This window comes from Fusarium vanettenii (assembly GCF_000151355.1).
Source record: "Fusarium vanettenii 77-13-4 chromosome 1 genomic scaffold NECHAsca_1_chr1_3_0, whole genome shotgun sequence".
In the NCBI taxonomy this organism is placed as follows: Eukaryota; Fungi; Ascomycota; class Sordariomycetes; order Hypocreales; family Nectriaceae; genus Fusarium; species Fusarium vanettenii.
This window is the reverse complement of record NW_003315881.1, coordinates 4,617,891-4,637,313: the sequence shown is the minus strand read 5'-3', so window position 1 is coordinate 4,637,313 and position 19,423 is coordinate 4,617,891. Positions and strand designations below refer to the sequence as shown.

At 51.8% G+C, this 19,423-nt stretch overlaps 6 protein-coding genes across 6 annotated transcripts; 1 reads left to right on the top strand and 5 right to left on the bottom strand.

Annotated features, from left to right (window-relative positions):
- Positions 1-13: 13 nt before the first annotated feature.
- Positions 14-3,705, bottom strand: NECHADRAFT_75708 (uncharacterized protein; the record flags this gene model as incomplete). Its single annotated transcript, XM_003053957.1, has 8 exons — positions 14-858; positions 1,410-2,503; positions 2,552-2,847; positions 2,900-3,001; positions 3,070-3,185; positions 3,238-3,298; positions 3,356-3,388; positions 3,439-3,705. The coding sequence occupies 8 exons, from the start codon at positions 3,703-3,705 to the stop codon at positions 14-16; spliced, it is 2,814 nt and encodes a 937-aa protein (XP_003054003.1).
- An 898-nt stretch (positions 3,706-4,603) lies between these two features.
- NECHADRAFT_75707 (uncharacterized protein) lies at positions 4,604-5,699 on the bottom strand (the record flags this gene model as incomplete). The annotated part of the gene is made up of 2 exons (XM_003053956.1): positions 4,604-5,509; positions 5,598-5,699. 2 exons carry the CDS (start codon positions 5,697-5,699, stop codon positions 4,604-4,606), a joined length of 1,008 nt encoding a protein of 335 aa, XP_003054002.1.
- Positions 5,700-6,485: 786 nt separating this feature from the next.
- On the bottom strand, positions 6,486-8,410 carry NECHADRAFT_75706 (uncharacterized protein; the record flags this gene model as incomplete). The annotated part of the gene is made up of 3 exons (XM_003053955.1): positions 6,486-7,309; positions 7,363-7,915; positions 8,090-8,410. 3 exons carry the CDS (start codon positions 8,408-8,410, stop codon positions 6,486-6,488), a joined length of 1,698 nt encoding a protein of 565 aa, XP_003054001.1.
- A 3,113-nt stretch (positions 8,411-11,523) lies between these two features.
- On the top strand, positions 11,524-12,680 carry NECHADRAFT_3141 (uncharacterized protein; the record flags this gene model as incomplete). Its single annotated transcript, XM_003054657.1, has 2 exons — positions 11,524-11,937; positions 12,000-12,680. Coding segments are annotated over 2 exons (1,095 nt in total), but the record flags the coding sequence as incomplete, so codon positions are not given.
- Positions 12,681-14,081: 1,401 nt separating this feature from the next.
- NECHADRAFT_75704 (uncharacterized protein) lies at positions 14,082-16,119 on the bottom strand (the record flags this gene model as incomplete). Its single annotated transcript, XM_003053954.1, has 2 exons — positions 14,082-14,853; positions 14,903-16,119. The coding sequence occupies 2 exons, from the start codon at positions 16,117-16,119 to the stop codon at positions 14,082-14,084; spliced, it is 1,989 nt and encodes a 662-aa protein (XP_003054000.1).
- A 2,152-nt stretch (positions 16,120-18,271) lies between these two features.
- Positions 18,272-19,224, bottom strand: NECHADRAFT_75703 (uncharacterized protein; the record flags this gene model as incomplete). Its single annotated transcript, XM_003053953.1, has 4 exons — positions 18,272-18,336; positions 18,405-18,466; positions 18,519-18,615; positions 18,666-19,224. 4 exons carry the CDS (start codon positions 19,222-19,224, stop codon positions 18,272-18,274), a joined length of 783 nt encoding a protein of 260 aa, XP_003053999.1.
- Positions 19,225-19,423: the final 199 nt, after the last annotated feature.

Here is a 19,423-nt window from a genome sequence, read left to right as displayed (position 1 = left end):
TTCAACCACACAATCATGATACCTTCTTTCTTTTACTCTCATCCGTCCCATGAGCCCAATCCAACCAAGGCAATCCTCCAAAATGAACATCAAACCGCTCATGATGACGATCATGTCGACGAGCCGCCCCTCCAAAAAAGTCAAACCCACTATGAACCGTCGCCGTCTCCAACAACTGCCAAGCAAGAAACACCCACATCGTAATGATATGCGTTCCTAGGACCATGGGCGGCAACGCGATAGGAAGAGTATTCGCCACAATGTGCTCGACGGGATGTGCATACTGTGACGCAAACGAGACCGGGGCCGTAAACTTGTGGTGCACCTTGTGGATACGACGATAAAAGTACGGGATGTGGAGGAGTCGGTGTGAATAATAGAATAGGACCTCACGGGCCACGATGCATAGTGCCAGGTCTTTGATGAATGACTCTGCTGTGGGGAGCGATGTCGTAATTTTAAACGGGGAGGGTTTGTTTTGTGAGGCTGCTGCGGCGGCTAGGCCTAGTTGGATCGTGGTGACGATGATCTGGTTTCGAAGTGATATGACGATGGCATCGCAAACCTCTGCCGTCGTCGGTTGTTTCGGGGCAGGCTGGATCTTGTGTTTGGCGGCAAAGGTTGGAGTTAGGTAGTCGAGAGAAAGGAAGATGGCAGATGGAATCCACCAAAAGACAACCTGAACTGCAAAAGAACCGAAAAGTTCTATCATGAAAGGACTATGCCGATCCACGATATCATGCCAGAGACGGGCCATGATGTCCGTAGCCAAGGTTGCCAGAGTTGAGTTGAAGCTAGTTCCAGGCACAAGCAGCCACAGAGATATATACGTCGTCAATAACCCAAGAAGTCGACTAACTTGATTAAGGAGGAGACATACCATCATGCATGCACCCCGCATTTTCATCGTAAAATTCCAAGAGATCGAGAGACGTCTCCTGCATTGGCTTAACCGGTTCCAGTAACGCCTCAAAGCAATCATTGCCTGTTCGACGCTCAGCCTCGGTTATACCCGGTCGAGGTTGCCACCATGGGCAACTACACGTGAAAGAAATTGTTCTTCCCGAGGCTTTCACGAGGGGATGGTGAAGAGACAAAGGATGTTTTCAGGTCACATGGGAGTGGTAGGTAAATCAGATCATGAACAAGAGAGTGTGCAGAACTGAGTAAATGAGTCTAATTCAAAGAGAGACATGTGCAATACTGTCAATACACAAGACAAAGTGTGTAGTATAAATATGAGAAGTCGAATGTAAACCGTAGCCACCACCCATCCCTGCCAGCTCGCCTCAACTAGACAGTGCAATAGTTGGCATGCTCATAGTCACTCAAGCACCATCTATTCATCCCATCGGGAGTAACAAACGTAGCAGCGAAATCCGGCGTTCCAACAGGGTGACATCCCTTACCTCCGTCCTCAGTAACAGCCACAGCATTGGCATAAAAGTCCTGAGCATTCCCAACAGTCAGACAACCGTATCCAGGACCTCCATGCTCAGCATCCTTGGAAGCGATAGTAAGAGCGCAAAAGTGAATGTTGCTGTTGTCGAGAGCGATACGGCACCACACACTGTTCTGGCCCTTTCCTCCATCCTGGCAGTCATTACTGCAGATCTCCCTGTTGCGGTCCGTACCGAGGCTAGCAATGGCTGCAGAACAATAGGTGACCAGCGAGACCATGTCCTTGTTGACGCCATCAGACGCGAGGCACTGGATCTCGTTGACCTCGGAGGGAAGAGCGGGAGTGTCAGACTCTTGATTGCCTTTGCCGCCACGGCGATCTTGCTTCCTCTCAGCCTGCTTGCCCTCGGTGCACTGTTGGTCATAGGTCTGGTAGCCGTCAAACTTGGCAGCTTTCTTCCACGCGTCGACTTCGTTTCCACCACCACAGTTGCAAGGCATGATGCGCTCACCCAACTGGACATTGTAACTGACATCGCCGGTGTCGCAGACGGGGATAGTGAAGGTACCCTCCCAGCTCGTTCCGTGGTCCCAGGGATTAGCCCAACCATCAGTAACTGCCTCTTGAGCTCGCTTGACCGAGTTTTCACCGTCGTAATCAAACCGGTGAGCCTGATACGCCGCGATGGAAGCCTCAAACACATCGTTGAGGGATAGCTGATAACCCTGCTCGATCCAGCCAGCAGCAAGCTTATCCCAACCAGTTGGGTGATCCATCTTTCCAGTATCAAAAGTGTTGAGGCCAGTAGTGGAACCAAGTCCAACAGATGCCTCGTGCCACCAGTAGAGGTAGTAGACACCAGGATCACCCTCGCGGCAGTACTTCATATCCTGAGGACCCTGCTTGTCCTGCTCGCAAGAGCCGTCGACATCAGTGGTGTAGGTGATGAAGATCTTTTGCTGGCGCCAGATGTAGTTGATGGCCCGAGCATTGAACTGCTTTTGGAGATACTTGCGAAGAGTCGCCAGTTGCGAATCGGATGGCTCGCTGCTAAACTCTTGGCCGGGGCCAGGGAGAAAAGCGCCGCCAGAAGCATACTTGCTATACAAAAGTCAGCCAGTTTCAACGTCATGATTGAATCAAACGTACAAGAATCGGTTGCCGCCCCAGTAATTACCAATAGCAAGATTCTCCTGCATATCATTGAGGGCAGTTCGAGTCTGTTCAAATACATTGGTCATGAAAACACCAAGATCCGCAAAGTCGGAAAACTTTTGATCAGCAGGATACTGCACAACCTCACGGTAACCCGTTCCAATACCATTGAGCAAGGCACCGAAAGCAGATGAAGACTCCTTAGCAAAGTCGTTGGATTTGACCCAGTTGTTGAGCTTGAGGTATGAGCCGCCGATAGAAAAAGCAGTTCCCATGCCGACGAGGAGTTCCTTGAGTCGGTGTCAATTGAAGTTGGTTGTATGGGGGCCACGGTGCACATACACGGAGGAAGAACTCGAAGCTCTTTTCAATGGGAGGGAAGAAGTTGGAGACGAGGTAAGCCGACATGCCCTGAAGGTTCATCTGAGTCTCATCAAGGACTTCCTGTAATTGAAGTCAGCGGAAACCCAAGCTCTACTTTTAGTAAGAGGAGACGGTTTGGAGCATCATACGATAAAGTCTCTAAAGTAAGACTGGAAACCTTGAAGGGACTGAAGAACCATGTAGACAGGGCGTTGCTTGTCATGGTCGCCACATTCCTCGCCCCAGTTGCCGGAACACTTGATATCTACCACGGATTAGGCCTCTGTTGGTCCGTCAAGAACGCATACTTAGCGCACCTTCGCAGAAGACATCACCGAAGCACTGGTCGTTGGGTTTGGCGCACTTGTAGAACTCTTTCTATAGATGCAACTGTCAGCCGGGTTTGGCACATCCTTCACCAAGGGCCAGACCTACACCATCCAAGTACATCCGACCGAAAAGGTTGACCTATGATGATTAGTCTGTCGAGTAATCCCACAACGAGAAGTAGTCCATACAAAATTGTTTGGCCAGCCATTGGGAATCACAGCCGAAGTATCGGGCCCGTTGCCGCCGAGATACCTGAGCCACCATGCTTCAAACCAAGCATCAGTGCCAGCCTCGAACCAGTTGTTGATGTTGGTCGAGTCCCAGGTCTCAAAACCGCAACGTCTCTTGACGAGGTCAGAGGTGGTCTTGGTCTCTTGGACTACAGAAACTGGGCTGGCGGATGAGAAGGAAGAGAGAAGCAGGCCTGAAGCGACCGTAAGGAGGGAAAACTTCATCATGAGGAAAGGAATGAATGGTAAAAGAAAGGGGGTAACGATTAACCAAAGAATGTGAATATCAGACACGAGGCGCCTGCCGATCCAGGAAGCTCAGAACATCAAGACAGCCCAGATATTTATACCTCCAAGTCATATTTCCCACCTGGTAAAATTGTCAATGTTTCAATGTTGATGGCGGAGAGCCTGGAGCTATGCCAGTCGGCCGCCGTGATGCCCGAAACGGCAGCTTGATCGAAGCGACAGGCCTTCTAAACTGTTTAAAGTGACCGAAATCACACCAGCTCATGCCGGTGCAAACAATGCTGGCGCATCGCCACGGAGGCTGATGCTGCGGCACGACTGTCAGTCGACGATGAAACACGGGCGTTGATATGCGTAGCGAATCAGGGCTTACGATTCATCCCACGAGCTTGATGAACGCAAGGGTTACTGGGATAGAGTAAGCAATTGAAGGATTCAACTGCCGGTCCTGAATGGTTTTATTCAACGCCAAGTAACGTCAGCCTTACGCCCGGAATGGCCCTGAGCGTCGATCAGAGCATTTCAATTAGCTCTCCATCACGATAGGGGTGGACCTGATGCTTATTTTTACCCTGTATGTTAAACTCATCATCAGTCGAGCGGCCGCCCAGCCAGATGGAACCCCCGAAACGAGTCAACTCGGAAAATAGCGGTACTTGCTTTGATCCGCATGCTGCCCCGACGAGCCGGTGATACGGAATTGTGCGCATCAGTCAAGAAGATGACTTGATCGATCAAGACTCAAATCAGCAACAACACATGATTACACAAAATTGTGACATATGGTCTCTTGTTGAACTATGACTGCAATCGCCGTATCGTATGTACATCCTTTTCTTCCTGGCGGCTCTGGGAGAACCTGGACGACCAGATTTCAAATAAAGACCAAATCGCCAACTCCGTAGCCTGTAGTCTGACCCAAAAACCTGCTCCTTTCAACCTTAACAAAACCGGTCCAGGTGTTTGGCTGGATTTCTTGGTCCCCAAGTACAGATTTGATCCTCAAATAGTCTCCGTTGTCGAATTTCAGAGTCCAGCTTTGAGGATATGTCCGGTTTGATGTAGACGACCACCACGAATCTTCCCAGTGCTCTTCCAGAGTAAAAGGCAGCACCGTGGTCGTCTCCTCGCCAAGTCGTACCGTGGCAAACCTCCATGAGTCCGAAGACTCGGGCCAATCGTACGCCCAGACGCTCACCCTTATGTTGGGATCGGGGAAGTGAACCTCGAAAAAGGTAAAGGCATCCGGGGGACCCTTGATGATCTGGTGGTCGTACCAGGTATGCGATTTTGAAGGGTCAAGTTCCAGAGCCTTGCCATCGCCGAGCTGCAACGTTCCCGAGGTGCGAGCGGCGGGAATGGACCAGTGGGAGCAAGTGGTGTAGTTCGGTCCCCAGGCAATGACACCATTGCCCCCGTTCAACAGAACCTTGGACGTTCTGCCCTCAACAGTCAAGTTGAACGAGTATTCGGGTGCCGTGGCAGACAGTTGCATCTGAGAGATCTTGTCGGGAGCAGCGCCAGCAAAGGAAAAGTCTGGGAACTGAATGCTCAAAGAGTCTTCCAAGAGAGTCTTGGATGCGCTGTTGACTTCACAATGTTGCACATTCTTCAAGTACTTGAGAGTCTTGAGGTCTAGGACTGAAGACTTGCAAAACGTACTGAACTGGTGATGAATGATAAGGAACTGCCGCCCAGTAGTGGTGGTGGCAAAGGCGCTGCTCCAGTAAGATCCGCTGTTCTGGTCTTGAGGTAGATCAATTTGGGATGGGATCCGGGTCTTTAAAGAGGTCAGCGTTTCTAAGGCTTACAAAAGAGAGAAAGAAAAATCAAAGAAGGGAGCAAGTTTAAACAAACAGCCCACGTACATTCTTCCAAGTGTCGTGGTTGTCAGGCCGAAAACTGTAGCCGAATGCGACGGCTGAGGTCCACCACATAAAAGCGAAAAGTTGGACTATTAGTGAGGCCATCGTAGGTACGTTGGCGCTCGAGGGGTTGAAGTTATTGTGTGAAGATGTGTGTAAGGTGATAAACCAATGCTAGATGGTTATCCTATTCAAACCGTCAGGCCATGGGCCGTATTTATATTGTTTGGTGATTGCCGTGACCGAAGTTGGTGACTCTGTCGACACCAGTTGTCGGATTCATCCCGAGTCCGTTGTTCCGGGAAATCATTCAAAGAAGACGGCATTATCCGTTGCCCGTGAAGTGGAAGCGGAACCGGCTAGACGATCAAGTCCCGGCTTTTCAAAGATCCATGCCATTTCATTAGACTCTGGTTGATCTTTGCTGAGCCACCCTGTTAGATGGCAAGGGGCCAATGGTGGCACTAATATGACCGATTACTAAGGTTACTAAGCGGCATTCAACTTGCCAAGCTATGCTTAAAGAGAGGAAATAGAGTGTAAGTAGGTAATTAATTAATTTATGCTTGGAGTTCCTGCACAAGAGCCGAACTTACTTTGCGGACTTCGGGCTTCAAACAAATCCGGGACAGGTTGAAATGGTTAGCTGACGGGTTTTGCCGAGAGGCGGCATGCAAGTTACCAGGCTGTGCTTTGAAGCTGATATCATTGCGCCGGTGGCTGTCGTTCGTATACCTAACGACTGTCTTCTTCATGCCGCCATACCTGATAAATGTGAGCTCTAGATAGAAGGCCCTCTGACCAACCTGGCATTCAGAACCAGCACCATAAAAGTACCATAGTAATAATGATAGTATATATAATACTATCTGAAAATCTGGGAAATAACGCTCAAGGCATCATGCTATAGGTTGCTTGTACTGGCGCAACCACCGTGTTGTAGAATTGTATCCGGAATTGCTCAACATTGAACTGTCTTGTCGACTTAGGACCCTGGAACGAGGACTTGATACACCTCTGAACCGCATTGCCGTATGAATCGCCTGCCTCGCGGTAGACATCGTCAAGTCTGTCGATGGCGGTATCATATTGATCTAGGATTGGAGCTGAAACAGCTTGTCCCCACGATTCATCATGCAAAGTATGCCGAAGCTCTTCAAAGGGTGTTTTGAGGCATAGCTCCATAAGAATGACGCCGAGCGTGAAGATGGTCTTGTTGGGAATCAGGCGGCTAAAGTCTCTCGTCGTCGAAAAAGGTGACTTATCCGTAATTGCCGGCTGGTGAAATGCATACGAGTTGGATGGGAGCTGTGAAACAAGTTGCATTTCTCCACTGCTATCATTGACGAAGAACTTGATTTCGTCCTGATCCCATCCTTCTCCCAGCCACGGGCTGTCGCTCAAATGGAGAACGGACCAGGCAATCGAGGTGGCAATAGCATATCGCTGCTTAGCTGAAAGAGCAAGATTCGCATGGGCCTGTCGTCTATTCTGGTTTAGGAGCAGGTGTCTCAACGAGATTGTCCTGGTAAGAAGAGAGAGCTCTTCCGAGTGTTGGTTCAAGGAAAAGTGCGAAATCTGTCGGTCCTTGTCGGCCTCTGGGTCTTGGAGACACCCAGTAATGGACCATGGAGCGCATTGTACTCGGACTTTGTCACACAGGTTTGCAATAGTCTTTGCGGGTGGCGGGGCCGTGGACGGGGCCGTGACCTGGACTATTTTGATGAGCGGTCAAATCGCGAAATTCGGGATTATTCTCGAGCCCTACCAGGTTGAGGAGTTGTCGAGTGAGTGCGATGCGGCCGTCGATAGATCATGTCACGAAGACTGGATGGGGCAGACTTGGCCTTGACCCTAGTAGGATTAGTAGTGGTTGTTTTCGTATCTACCAGACCGCTTCCCTTGGGCGTGACGTGGAATTTCCGCCATGAGTGTTCCGATTCTGGATCCGTCTCATATGACAATCCTGCTGAAAAAGCCGATTGGGAGCGTAGAGGCCCTAGATTCCAGTCTAGGTCTATGGTCGCTTGGTGAGATGATGGGCAGTTGCACTGCAAAGCAGACTTCAGTGCTCGGTGAAAAGATCTCAGACATGATCGGATCGAGTCGCAATGCTTCGGGTTGAATCCCCTGATGAGAGTTTGGACTTGACGAGTATCATCTTCGGCAGATACCTCGGTCCGTTCAAGGCAGTTCCTTAGGTCTTGGTTCCACTTCCTCAGGTCATCGATGAGGGATCGGTTCTTCTTTGAGGCGAAGGAGCGCTTTACTCGACGCCACTCCCATAAAGCCCTATCTGGAGAATCATCTGTCCAGCGAGGCTGAAGTTGACTTCTGTGTTAGTATGTGTTCTTTACTGATGGATTCAGCACGCTAACTGTGGTGTGATAAGACACCTTGCCCTTGATGGAGGGTTGAAGTAGCGGGACTGGCGGTCTGAACACATCTTGCCCTTATTTCAAGAAAGAGGTTGCCCAAGCTGGAAGAACACTCACCTTCCCATTGATATCGATGTCTAGATCTCCTAGTAACTTCGATGCCCTCTCGTCCATTGCCTTGATGATGATGACTAGGTCCTGGTGAATGCTGGGAAACTTGGCACAGAGACATTCCTGGAGCTCATCCATGGAAGGATTTTCCAGTCCAATGTTTCGAAGAGTTATCTCCAGTTGACTCTTTTGCATGGTTAAGTCGGCGCGAAGAGTCTGAATAGCGACGTAGTAGTTTTGGTGAGTCTCGAAGGGTTCAGCATACTTCTCCAATGCCCAGATGGCAATGGGAATGGCGCCAAGAACGAGGCCTGCGACCTCAGCCATGACATAAACGCTGCAGAGATTCTCGGTACTGGGGGAAGGACAGGCCACTACGACTCAGAGACGATGCGGGATAACGTGCGTTAAAGAAGGATGACGGGTGAGGGGATTGGTGATGGCCCCACTGCGTTTCTTTCGGCTGGGCATATCAGGCTCTGACCAGGCTGTGTGCGCCTCACCTTTTGTTGGACAGTGATTGGGTGAAGGATATGTTTACTGCATGAGCTGAAAGAAGTAGAACAGCTCTCATAGGTTGGAAACCCCTCTTTGCCGAGAGTTCTCTTCAACGGCCATAAGTTGCGGCCATTTTCCGGCATTCAACTCAAGACTCCCACCCGTCAGATCATTCTTCAACTAAACCACCATGGAGGGCGTCCCGAACGAAGCGGCTACGCTGTCGCTTTCTAAGTCGTTTGATGAGTGCATACGGCTATTCCTGAATTTCCGGCTAGCCCTGAGCAACGAGGATTGTCGTGTGGTGCGTCTTGGGCAAGTTGATCTCACTGAGGTGTCGGATCAGTACGGGAGAGCCAAAATCTGGGGAGACCAGATGAGAACAGACCTCCCAGAAAGGGCTAGAGGCTCACTGGATGACACACTCAGGCATGACGACGATCTCAAAGGTTTGGTTAAGAACATTTTCTTGCGGCTCGGCGGACTCCTTCGCCAAGGCAAGTGTAGGAATCAACGCAACTAGGACATTTATCTAACTCTGTTCCAGCAACATCTATTGCGGAGAGAAAGTACGATCCAGTTCTTGGGTCAGATCGCGATTCAATCAGCAGCGTCAGCGCCGACGACTCGGACAGTGACTCTGATTCAGATTCAGATGACGATGACAAACCTCAGAGTAAAAGGATGCCAAAGATCCGCCTGCTAGTCCAGCAAATCACTGATCAAATTCGATCGCTATATGACCTGTCTTCCTTACTTCGGCGCCCCAGAATAGCAGACAAATACATTCGCTCTGTCAATTCCAAGTCACACTCACACAGAACCGCATCGGACCAGCCGGCCACGCTGCCGTTCATGGTCTGCTTCAACAAGTTAGATGAGAGCCACATCATAGAAAAGGTACTGCAGTGGCGTGGCTTGACCAAGAGCGGGCAGAACTTCAGCTGTGAGGACGAGGCCCCTGCTCAAGAGAGACACGGCTTGGCAACAGACGATATCGGTGACATTCTGTGGTACTGCCAACGACTTGCAAGAGCGAATACGAGGCGCCGAGAGCAGCTTCAACACTGGGCTGATCATCCATATATTTCCACACATGATAAACCTACCTCGGGCCGACCCTTACCAGTCTTGGTAAAGCCGCCTGTCAAAGCATCAGAGATCAAGGAGGAATCAGCAAGCCAAGTATCCACCCTCAAGCCGGCGAGCTTCAAGTTCTCGCTAGCAGGGCCAGAATCAATCATGTCCAAACAGAGCTTTTCCACAGCTGCCGTCTCAGATGTTCACGATACCAAGACAAACGCTCGGCCACGGACAGTCTACGCTGCCACCAATGTTGGCCAATGCCGGTCTAATGCTGTCCCAGACCCCCCAAAGAAGCAAGACGGACAAACGACATTTCCATGTCCGTACTGTGGGACTACTCTCGAGTCTAGTGAGATGCAGGATAGGCAGTCGTGGAAGTACGTTGAGTCTTATCACGCATTAGCCAGACCCTTACTAACCTCACCAATAGGCGCCATGTATTTCGTGATCTCCGTCCATACATCTGCACATTCGAACATTGCCAGAACCCCGACAAGCTATACGTCAGTCGCCACGAGTGGATATATCACGAACTTCAGATTCACCGGCGCAAGTATGTCTGTAAAGACTGCCCCAAGACATACTCTAGCAGGACGGAAATGTCAGCACATGTCCAGGGGCACTATGGCGAATCCATCTCACCGGCGCAGTTAGGAGTGATACTGGATCTCTGCGATCAACAGGACGACGGCATGAATGGCGAGAAAGACGAATGCCTGGTTTGTGGGGAGGAGCTCTCGTTCCTGGCGTTGCAGGGACATTTGGCCACGCATATGGAGGACATGGCTCTCTTCGTGTTGCCCAATACCCAAGAAGGGCAGGATATGGGAGGGACTAACGACTCTATGCGAGCGGAGAAGCTTCAGTCAAAAGGAGAACTCAGTGATTCCAAGTCACAGACAAGCAGCCTCGGATTTTCTGCAGCCGGAGATCATGGGCAAGCCCCAGCCGACTTCTCCAAGCTACTCACGAGTGAGGAAGCGGGGTATAGCTCCAAGTTTACCCACTGGAAAGTTACCGACGATTCAGAAGTGACATCGTTAAAAGCCATGGTCCAACAACTGGAAGACCAGGACGAAAAGGTTAGACATGCTGCCGTTAAAGCATTGGGTAGCCACCCAGCTTTGTCAGATGAAATCATCGAAGCCATGGGGCCAAGGTTGGAATGCAGGGACGGCAATGGCTGGACGGTGCTATCGTGGGCCGCCGAGACTGGTCATGCAGCTACCTTCAAGCGACTCATCATGAAGGGGGTCGATGTCGAGTCTAGAGATGGTCTTGACCGGACGACTCTACATTACGCCGTCAAGAATGGAAACGAGGCCATTGTCAGGATGCTACTCAATTACGGAGCTAATCCTGAGCCCAAGGATAAGTATGGGGGGTCACCTCTACATTGGGCCGCCTGGGATGATAAGAAGGCCATCATCAGAATACTACTCAAGGTAGGAGCTGATGTTGACTGTGGAGATGAGGACGGGCAGTCGCCTCTACATTACGCCGCCGAGAGCGGAAGCGAGGCCGCCGTTAGAATACTGCTCGAGAAAGGAGCCGATTTTGACTCCAGGGATATGAACGGGCAGTCGCCCCTGCATTACGCCGCCATGAATGGAAACGAGGCTGTCGTCAGGATGCTTCTTGAGGTAGGAGCTGATGTTGGCTGCAGGGATGAGGACGGACAGTCGCCTCTACATTGTGCTGCTAAGAACGGAAGCGAGGCCGCCGTTAGAATGCTACTCGAGAAAGGAGCCGAAGACCAAATGAAGGACAAAGAAGGCGACACGCCGCTGTCATTGGCCACCAAGAGCGGCCATAAGCCCATCGTCCAGCTTTTGCAGCAGGATGCGGACTCCCCAGCGAGCCACCGGTCGCCCGAGGCCCGCCATTCAACTCCGCCAACTGTCAGGGATGTCACCTCTGGCATCTCTCTTACTAAGATCGACCTCAAATCCCTACCCCCACTCTACAAGAAGGTTAGAAAGGGATGGTATGCCGTCTTTAACCCCCAACTGCAACGTGATCTCGATGTCGATCTAGTCCACGTATTTAAACATTTCACTACTGTCAGCAGTGTGACATTCAGCCACGACGGCATGTACATCGCTACTGGCAGTTACCGCACAGCCCGAATTTTCGACATACAGACTGGTGAGCAGGTGTGTGTCCTGGATCACAGCGCTTCCCATGCGAACCAGAGTATATACATAAGCAGCGTGTCCTTCAGCTCTGATGGCCACTGCCTAGCTACGGGTGCAGAGAACATGGTTTACGTGAGTCAACTTCCTGCCTCTGTCCAGCTTCAACCCGACTAAAAACTGGCATGTCCACCTAGTTATGGGACATCAAATCTGGTACAATTCTAGCCCAGCTCGAGGGCCATAAGAAGGAGGTAAACTCGATAGAGTTCTCTTCTGATGGAAGAAGTATTGTTTCGGGTGCTGTTGATAAGACTGTCCGTTTGTGGGATGTCGACACCCGGGCTAACGCCCGTATCCTCTCCGCTGAAGCCAGCATCCTATCGGTCACCTTTTCACCCGATATGCAACTTATCGCTTCAGGATCAGCAGACAGAAGCATAAGAGTCTGGGAAGCAAGTACAGGTGTACTTCGGGCGTGTCTTGACGGCCCTGAAGGACACAGTGATGCTGTTTATTCGGTCGCCTTCTCGCCCGACGGCGAGACCCTCGCCTCAACCAGCATTGACAATACTGTCAAGGTGTGGCACCTGGGAATGCCCACTAAACCCCAAAGCCCATGGGAAGTGAAGTGTATCAAGACTCTCCAAGGCCACACAAGCATTGTCTACTCTGTTGCATTCACCCCTGATGGAAACGGGCTTCTCTCCGGGTCTGCGGATAAGAGTTTGCAGTTCTCGGACTCGAAAACAGGTGTGGCACAATTCATGCTTGTAGGTCATGGGCATACAGTTAATTCGGTTGTCGTTAGCCCCAGGGGGGGCATCTTCGCGACTTCATCCACGGACGGGGAGGCTCGAGTTTGGTCATACGGCCCATACCAGGCAGAGAGAGCCTAGTATAGGGGATAGCTTTCCTGAGTCCTCTGCCGAAGAAGCGTTTCTTTGGTCCCACAAGAAATTCGAACAACTTGTTTAGATGATAGAAAGGACAGCGGCATGCAAATCTCGGTTTTAAACGCCGCCATCAAATTTAGCAAGAGTCAGGGCTCACCCCACCAGGCTCACTGTACCGCGTTGCCGCGCCCTGGGAGATCATAAGCCATTCATGCGATACCACAGACTCTAGAACAAAGACTTTAGGGCTCCATGATGGTTGAAGATGCTAATTGGCTTGCTGCATTAACCGTCTGAGCACTGTCATGTGAACCCGTAACCCCAGGGATCAACGACGTGGCGATGAAATTCACGGGCTCTGCTATAACAGTAGCTTCCGGATCTGAGTAGTGATAATCACTGGGAAATGAGAATAACTGATGCCATATCCGGAAGTAGCTGAGAAACAAATTCTTAAGCATAGATGATGTTGAGCAAAGCGCAGGCTAAAATTGAAATCAACAACACTTGGCCGGGACTTTTTTGGGCATGATTTGGTTTCTACTAATTTAAGGGCGACTTGACTTCAGGCGTTCCTCATATCAAAGAATCACCAGGAAGTGTAAACATCTGGAAAATCGACTTGCTGGTCCAACTTGTAATGCCTCGTCACAATGGCTTCACCGCGAGTTCCTCAACGTTAGGCAGCGCCACAGCCTTTGAACAAGTCGACAGAATACGCGCCTACTATTCGATTGAAGTTTGGCCAACCAAAATTCCCAGTCTATTCTTGTCCTACACTATCAAGCTCAGTGTCACACCCCATACACGCCACCACCACCTTCTCTGAAACGCCAACTCCCGTCTGCTGTACTACCCAAGGCAGAGCTATTCTCAACACCACTAAGACGGCGCCACTTCAGCCATACGCGTGTCCAGCGCGGCTTAGAGCTGCAGCCAGCTCCTCTCGGGTGGCTTGGGTGAGAGCTCCCGGCTGAGCTCCTGTCCCCCAGCAACCGGGTCGGCTGAGCTCCTTCAGGCAGCAAGATCTTGGGCGGTCAGATCTAGGACTACGAAGATCCTTGTTGGGTGGAAAGCAGCTTTAGGCATTAAGCCTATTAAATATTCCTCCGGCGTTCACTCATTTCCAACATGACTCGTAGGGCTAGACAGTGAACAGCCGAAGACCCCTGGTTGAGCGGGTTGGAAGGGGCTGTTTGCCTCAATTCAATTGGGGTTTCACTCTGAGCCTGTGTTTTGAGAACAGTCCAACATATCCATTAATCCTATCCATAACCCATTATAGCCATCGCGGCCATATCATCATACTGTATAGACTAATGCATGGAGGCATATACAATGCGCCTCAGATTACCAGTCCAAACCGTCATATGCAACCCAACATTAAAACAGAGCAGCCAAGACAAGAGGCAGGGCGTAAACCAAGGCCATGTTGATAATGGAACCATGGGTGGCCGTGTTGGCGGGAGTGGAGCTGCTGCCGCCTGAACCAGAGCCTGAACCAGAGCCTCCGGAGCCGGAACCAGAATCGGAACCGGAGCCAGAGTCGCTGCCGGAGCCAGAGCCGGAATCAGAGCCAGAGCCAGATCCAGATCCAGATCCAGAGCCCGAACCAGAGCCCGAGCCACCGGAACCTGAATCGGAGTCAGAGTCATCAGATCCAGACCCAGATCCAGAACCGCCAGAACCTCCAGAGCCGCCGGAGCTGCCGGAGCCGCCGTCCTTGTCATCACCAGAGCTACCTCCGCTGCCTCCACTACCACCAGAACCACCCCGGCTCCCCGAAGATCCAGACCCAATATCCGAAATTCTCGCCTTGGAAACAGTCAACTCAACAGGCTGCTCACCACACTCCTGAACCATATCAATCTTGGGCTTGTTGTTGGTCGCCTGGAAGCTGTTGCTAGTAAGATCCTGGAACTTGCCATCCGTCACCTGTAGCTCCGAGTTGTACACGTCCGAGCCGTCCACCATCATCTTGAAGATGCACCCCTTGACCACCTCGTTGACCCCGGTCTTGTCGGAGCTGGAGCCTGCGGGCTTCTGCACCTTGACTGAGGCGATGACGCGGACATAGTCGTCCTTGGGGATCTCGAGGGGTGACTCGACGTTGATGGTGCAGTCGGCCTTGGAGTTTGCCTTGGGAGAGAGGACACTGATTTTGTTAGTCAAATGTTGGAGTGATATAGGGGATGAGGACTTACATGGCCGTCTTTCCATTGACCGTGCTGAACTTGGCGTTCTCACCAGGCTCGGCGTTGTCAAGAGGAAGTTCGATGGACTTGCTTGTCGCAGCAGAAGTGGCAACGGTTGTGAACGAAGTCTTGTCTCCAGAACCGCCAGCAGTCTTCGACGCTACGACGCTCTCCTCGGCATCATCATCATCACTGCTACCCGTGGTAGCTGAGGTATCCTCGCCCGTCGCCGATGGCTCGCTGCCAGTCTCCTCAGGTTGGTCAACATCCGTCGCAGTAGCTTCACCATCATCATCGCTGCCTGTTGTGGCCTCCGGGCCCTGGTACGAGGGGTTGGTTGCAGCACCAGTAGGCTCTTCTGTGGGCTCGACTGTGTCGGGCACAAGATTTCGTGTTTCCGTGGGCTCTTCACCATCATCGGTATTCGTGGGCTCGGGTGCATCGGTATCGGAACCTCCAGTTTCTTGAGGTGTCTCTTCAGGTGCCTCGGTCTCTCCCGATCCTCCAGTTTCTTCAGGGGTATCGTCGTCGCCACCCCCTGTCTCGACGGTCGGCTCGGGCTCAGCACCACCGGTGGGCTCAGTGTCTTCGCCACCAGAGGATCCTGTAGGTGCGGGTTCTTCATCGTCTGTTGGTGTTGTAGAGGCCGGGGTTAGCGTGTTTGTTCCATCTAAATTGACAGGCGGCTGAGCCTCAGGTGTCTGTGTAACAGGCGCCTGGGTAGTAGGCGCCTGTGTATCAGGTGCCTGTGTATCAGGCTCCGCGGCTGGCGTCGTCAGGTCCGCCGGAGCCTCGGAAGGCTCACCTGGAGTTTCTGACGGGGTTTCCGCGGGCCCCTCCGGAGCAGCTTCGGTCGGAACTTCTGGAGCTTCCGAGGGAGTTTCAGAAGGAACTTCGGGAGCAGCCTCAGAGGGTCCTTCGCGAGCCCCGCCGGGCACTTCTGGATCTGGTTCCCCAGAAGGCACTTCCGGATCTTCCTCGGCAGCCGTTGGCGACACTTCAGGCGGCGTATCATCAGGTAAAGGCTCACTTTGTGTTGGCTGTTCAGGCGCGGGTTCAGGTTCCGTATTGGCAGGGACGTCGCCGCTAGCATCGCCGCCAGTCTCTCCGCTTCCGGTGTCATCGCGTGTGACGATATCAGGAGCTGGGGCTCCAGTGTCGGCAGCCGTTTGGGCTAGGCCCCGGACGGCGAGAAGGCCCAGAATAAGGCCGCTTGAGGGACGCATGGTGTTGACTTTTGCGTTCTGAGGATGGCTTCAAGGGATTGCCAGGGATCAAAGAGCGAACCGTAGATGTCTTGTCAGGAGTCTATACCGATCACCAGTCAGGGCTGGACCTCGTCTCTATATATACCTCTCTCCCCATCTTTCCCTAGCAACGGCAACCCCGCCCTATGAGTTGTCGTCTCAGTAGGCGAAGTTTTGAGGCTTAGAGCTGAAAGGCCCATTGTGCGAGCTGAGGCAACACACCCCTAGTGCCAACTTTGGAGCGGTAGCACGGCAGCCACCATGCCATTGGGCGGGTCCCCCCAGCGTCTAGGGCTGAAGGATCGGTGAGAAACGGCCTCAATGTTTCTTCTGGAGCCCAATGACAGGCTTGTCAGCTGTCCATTCACCCACCTCTGCTCCACAGGGCTTCAATACTTTGGAAAGCATGTCTCTCAACCTCTTCGTCGCATAAACCACAACGAGAACAACGCAAGAGGGCTGGACCTGCCGCGGGGGGCTTTGCGGCGCCATGGTTGGGTTGCCTCTATTGTAGTGGACGCCACGGAGATGCGGGTTATCGCTAGTCCAGTAGCCAAAGCAAGCCACGCCACCTGTAGGTCGCCGACTAGAAAGCCACATCGCCGCTTTTTGACGGATGCTGAGAGACGGCTGAAGGGAGAGGTCTTGGCATGGCCAAGTCAACCTTGCACTATGGGACTAGACCACACAGTGTCTCTCTAGGCGAGGCAGCCTTCGCCTTCAGTGGATTCTAGGCCGTCCAAGGGCTGTCGCGGTTATGGTAAGCTGGCACACAACCCGTCTCAGCGCTGGGGCCCAGGACCTCTCAGACGCCCGGTAATTCGTTTAAGCTTATGCGGCTAGCATCAATGTTTATTTACCCCTTGTTAGATAGGCTACGGCCAAACAAGGTCTAGAGCTGCGTGAATGGAGAGGGCTTTGCTCACCAGGTCTCGAGCCTAGTGGGCCTCTTGAAGCGGCACGGAGGAGACCCGCGCCTCTGACCAAGGATTTTGTCAAGGAAACTCTCAGAGGAGTAACAATAGGCGAGAGGCCATTAGGGGAGAGCCTCGTGGAAGCTCTGTCACCTCGGAACGAGGCTCCCAGGAACGAGCCTCGCTTGGAAGTGCAAAGGCGAGCCTTGCAGTTCTGAGACAGATATACGCACACATGCAAAGAACCAAGCTAAAAGGTTCCCCAGATATCACGCACAGAATTCAACCAGGCAAAGTGCTCACTCAATTGTCGTCACAAGATGCCTCTTGCAGAATCTTACCCACCATAAAGTCGTGATCTAACTACCTATTCATTCTCTTCTGAGAAAATGACTGATTCACGAGCAACCGAAAGAAGCACGCCAAGAATGCCAAGAATCGCACCTACCGAAAGACCAGCCTAGACCCCAGGTCTCCCTGGATCAACGCCGATCAGCCAGCTGCTCGGTTCGGTTGTCAGCCCTACCAGTTTACTAACTACCACCAATTACCACCAAATTCTTGTCCATGCAAAACCTCATCGTAAACAACGTGCACTTTGGGTATTGCCAGCCGCGGACGTGGCTGGTAGTCAGCAACGCCTTGCATCACTTACCTAAAGGCTGCAGATTCCAAGCAGGGCGGCAGATGCGGTTGCCGCGGTTGTACTACGTACGTCAGAGGGTAAACAAGCAGACCAGGTTTCGCCTTGTGGGCGCAAGCCAAAGGCTGACTGATGTCTCATGGCGAGCTTGATGACCTCAAGAGGCCTCAAGACTTGAGAACGCAATCAGTTTCCACAATACAGGTAATATTATAGACAAAAACAGTGACTGGTGATTTCTCATTGCGTCATCCACATCTTAATCGTTTCTTTCCTCCTGGTATGAAGAGGGGATAAACCACTCTCTATCAAGCCACTTGAGCTGCGGCTGACCGGAGCTATTACCTATTTCAACAGGCCATAGAGAGATTTCCGTGGAGATTACGCAGGGAGAGAACGAGAGAACAGTTAATTCAAAACAAAGTCAATCAATTCCTGTTTCGTCGGTATTGACTCAAGAGTTATGTAAACTTAGAGTGGTGCTACCTATCATCTCAACCAACAAGCCCAGGTGTATCAACCGATCAGTAAAACAAAAACAGCCTCCTATCCAGAGAAGCCATCAGCGGCCGATTCAACAATTCCAGTGGGGGAGCGTCTTGTTCTTATCCGCGTACTTATTCACTTCGCACCCTCCCCCTTGAACGACATAGTTAGGCCTGGGCTCCAACATGTTTAGACCTTCCCACACGGCCGAGCCCACTCACATGACCCTTCTCCTCTCTTGGAGATGGTGGTGTATGTCTTGTGCGGCTCTGAACTTCCCTGTCTACATCACAGTTAGCATACTTCAGTCTTTTTAGGGTTGGGACGATGCATACCCTGGGTGATGAGAATATGGCCGGCTGTCCACGCTGTCATCCACCGCATGGGGGATGGGCTCAGGCTTCACTGGGTAAGGTCGCTTAACTTGCTGGTCTACATGAATCATTAGTTCTACGTTCATATTTCCAAGATTTTGCACTTACGGATGGGGACATATCCAGGATACTTTGGCAAGTTATCCGTGAGTTGAGGTCCTACCCTGTAGCGATAGTGAGGGTGATGGCGATGGTGAGGGCGCTCGAGGTGATGAGGACGATGGGGTTGGCGAAGATGCTTCACCGCGTCATGAGAGGGTCGGACAGGGCGACCGAGAGGCTTGTGGTGAGAGTCGAGCGGCAGCACGCACTCGGCCCTGACATGAGACTTGCTGTAGCTGGTCGAGCAGCTGAAGCCACTGATCTCCTTGGAAGACGCATCGACGACGATCTCAGTCTCGCTCACGCGGAGGGTTCCATGGCCGTAGTCATCAACGTTGAACTCGACATCGAGCTTGAGATCCGAGATGGTAAGCTTGTTGCTGCAAGCCGCACAGTGAAGCTTCTTGTCGTTCTCCTCAACGTCGTAGACAGTCGTGAGGACAGTGCCGGTGAGCTTGCTCTTTTCAAAGGTGACGGAAAGCCTCTGGACTTCAGCTGAGGCTGTCTCTGTGGCCCCGGAGAACACAACCCACGTGAGGAGGATGATAATAGTGGGGAACACCATGGTGAGAGCTATTATCTTTGCGCGGAGCTGGGAGGCGGAATGGGGTGTTGTTTTGTTATCAGAGGATTCTTTCATTCAAGTTTGTAGACCATGTCTAAACAACTGAGAAAAGCCACGGATTTATACCCAGAACCTGGTGGTTGAGATGAGAACAGGTTGCCTCAAAAACTCAACAAGAAACGGGATTCGAGGGGTAATG